We start from the raw sequence: 2,288 nt of genomic DNA, 5'->3' as shown, positions 1-2,288 counted from the left end.
GAAGTAAAACAACATATGATGTGGTAATGGTGGTTCAGCAATGTTTTACTTGCAATTGCTTTGCCATCGGGTCATGCTTATTGCAGTAAATTGCAACATAGAACACATATGTGTATATATATATTTTCCATGTGGGCAGAAAACGTTGGTTGCCACATGACTTTAACCAAGTTTTTGTCATCATCAGAGAACTGAAAGCAGACCTGACTAATAGCGTTTCCTTCCTTCCTTAAAACCGACTACTATTCAAGGACATATCATTTCAGTTCCTGCCACTCATTTGGACAGGACTGCTTCTTGATTTTTATACAGATACGTTGATCTAGTCTTATATACCATGGCGTGTCTTGCTGCCACTCTTGGTCTCGTCATTTTTTCAGGAATCATGGATCTCTCAGCAGCAAACAAAGACCCTTGCGATTTGTATGGCTTAGTTGGACAGAATCTAACTCTGCCGTTTGCCTTTGAGGGACTTGGGGTACATGAGCTGAGATGGACTCATAATACAAAGATCGTTTTCCACGGACAGCAGAGCAGAGTGTCTCATGGAAAAGCAGAGGACATCTCTAAAACCGGATCTCTTTTCCTGAAGAACCTACAATTCTCAAGTGCAGGGATCTACCGAGCGGATGTTGTGAATCCCAATCGTACTCTGGCTAAAACATGGCATGGCAGTCTCTGTGTGATGGACAAGGTAGCGAAACCTCAACTCACTTACATTTGTGATAAGTCAAGTGCTGTTATTCTAAATTGCAATGTAGCAAATCCCCGGGGTTTGACGTTTTCATGGACTGTCTTCATGGATGATAAAACTTTAAGCGAAACTAAACAAACTCTGAGCATATCATTGGCACAGCAGAAAGTTGTGCGGAGCTTTACATGTAGTGTGGCAAACAAAGTCAGCAAGGAGAAGAGTGACACTGTCCGTCCATACTGTGAAAGTCCACCACCGCCATCTTTGTTCGGTTTGAAATCCCAAATCCCTGTTTTAGCAGTGCTGGTAGGAGGGCCAGGTCTGATTCTGCTTTTGCTCGTCATAATCATCACATTATGTTGTCGCTACAGACGCATCAAAACACAAATGAGACGCATCAAAACACAAATGAGACGCAGGGATCAAGAGGGGCTTAGGATGCCCAAACTAGAGTCTAACATCAGCTCAGTTTATGAGACAATGCACCAATCTGAGGACGCTCCAACCGTGAGTCAAACTTCTTTACCCAAATACTGTTGTGAGAATGTTACACAACCTGAAGCTCGGACTGAAAACAAGCCAGCACAGCTGTCCGCAGATGCTGAAGGACAAAGACCTTCCCCTGTGCCGAAGCCGAGGACGAAGGGCCCCAAGTCACCAAACATCTGAATGTGCCATCCCAGGATCTAAGACATATAAAGGCTTATTTTTTTACCTTCATAATGTACAACTGAATCCAAATTAAATTGCCTTTGTTACTTGTATACTTACACGGATGCTGTAAATAGATTTTAGAAGTATGTGTGTCTGAGGAAAATTAGCTTAATCATGATATGCTGTGGACCTGCAGAGTAGAGTTTGAAACAGCAACATCTTCTTTTTCGCTGCAACTTCAAAATTGATATCATGGCTCATATATGTGGAATTGGACTCATTAATGTTTTTAATTCAGCCGATATAGTGGTGGGGGTTCAAAGTCGGTGCAAACGAGGTGTTGTCTGATCACAAGTACATATGAAACAGGAAACTGCGGAGGAATTTCAATATTGATGTATTGTTTATAATTTTTTACGGTTACTGATGGTCTTATCTGCTTCTTTTCTTCCTTAACTGTAAAGCCAATGTTCTTCTGTGTCATGAATAAAGACATTTCCAGACGTTGTGGAAAAAATCTGAAAAAATTTGACCATGCGTTGACCTAAACTTTTCACTATCTGACATATTTTGGTATATTTCTTAACACTTCTACTGAAACTTGCACACACTTAAATATTTTTTCCATTGAGTTTCTGTTATATAGATTAATCACACTATATGTATAAATATTTTTCTATTGAAATGAATTTGGATCTTATATTTGTAAGAAAAACTTATCTCTGTGAAACACGGTCCTCTGTTCCTACTTCTTGGATGTCAGCATTCTTGCACTTATTAAAATGTGCTTGCTTGCAAGAAGTTATTAATAAAGGGAAAATAATCAATAGAGGAATGGATTAGCTAAGGAAAATATCTATTATCTCCAATGGGTAAATGGTAATCCACACATGAAAGTGTTTGCTGTCTCGCCTAATGCTGTGTGACAGCAACATAATGG

General features: G+C 39.8%; 1 protein-coding gene across 1 annotated transcript; it reads left to right on the top strand.

The window, feature by feature from the left end:
- Positions 1–228: 228 nt before the first annotated feature.
- On the top strand, positions 229–1,875 carry LOC307038388 (uncharacterized protein). Its single transcript, XM_079679773.1, has one exon. The coding sequence runs from the start codon at positions 338–340 to the stop codon at positions 1,361–1,363; it is 1,026 nt and encodes a 341-aa protein (XP_079535899.1). The 5' UTR covers positions 229–337; the 3' UTR covers positions 1,364–1,875.
- Positions 1,876–2,288: the final 413 nt, after the last annotated feature.

This window comes from Notothenia rossii (genome assembly GCF_949606895.1).
Source record: "Notothenia rossii genome assembly, chromosome: 5".
NCBI lineage: Eukaryota > Metazoa > Chordata > Actinopteri > Perciformes > Nototheniidae > Notothenia > Notothenia rossii.
This window is presented reverse-complemented; position numbering and strand designations above follow the sequence as displayed.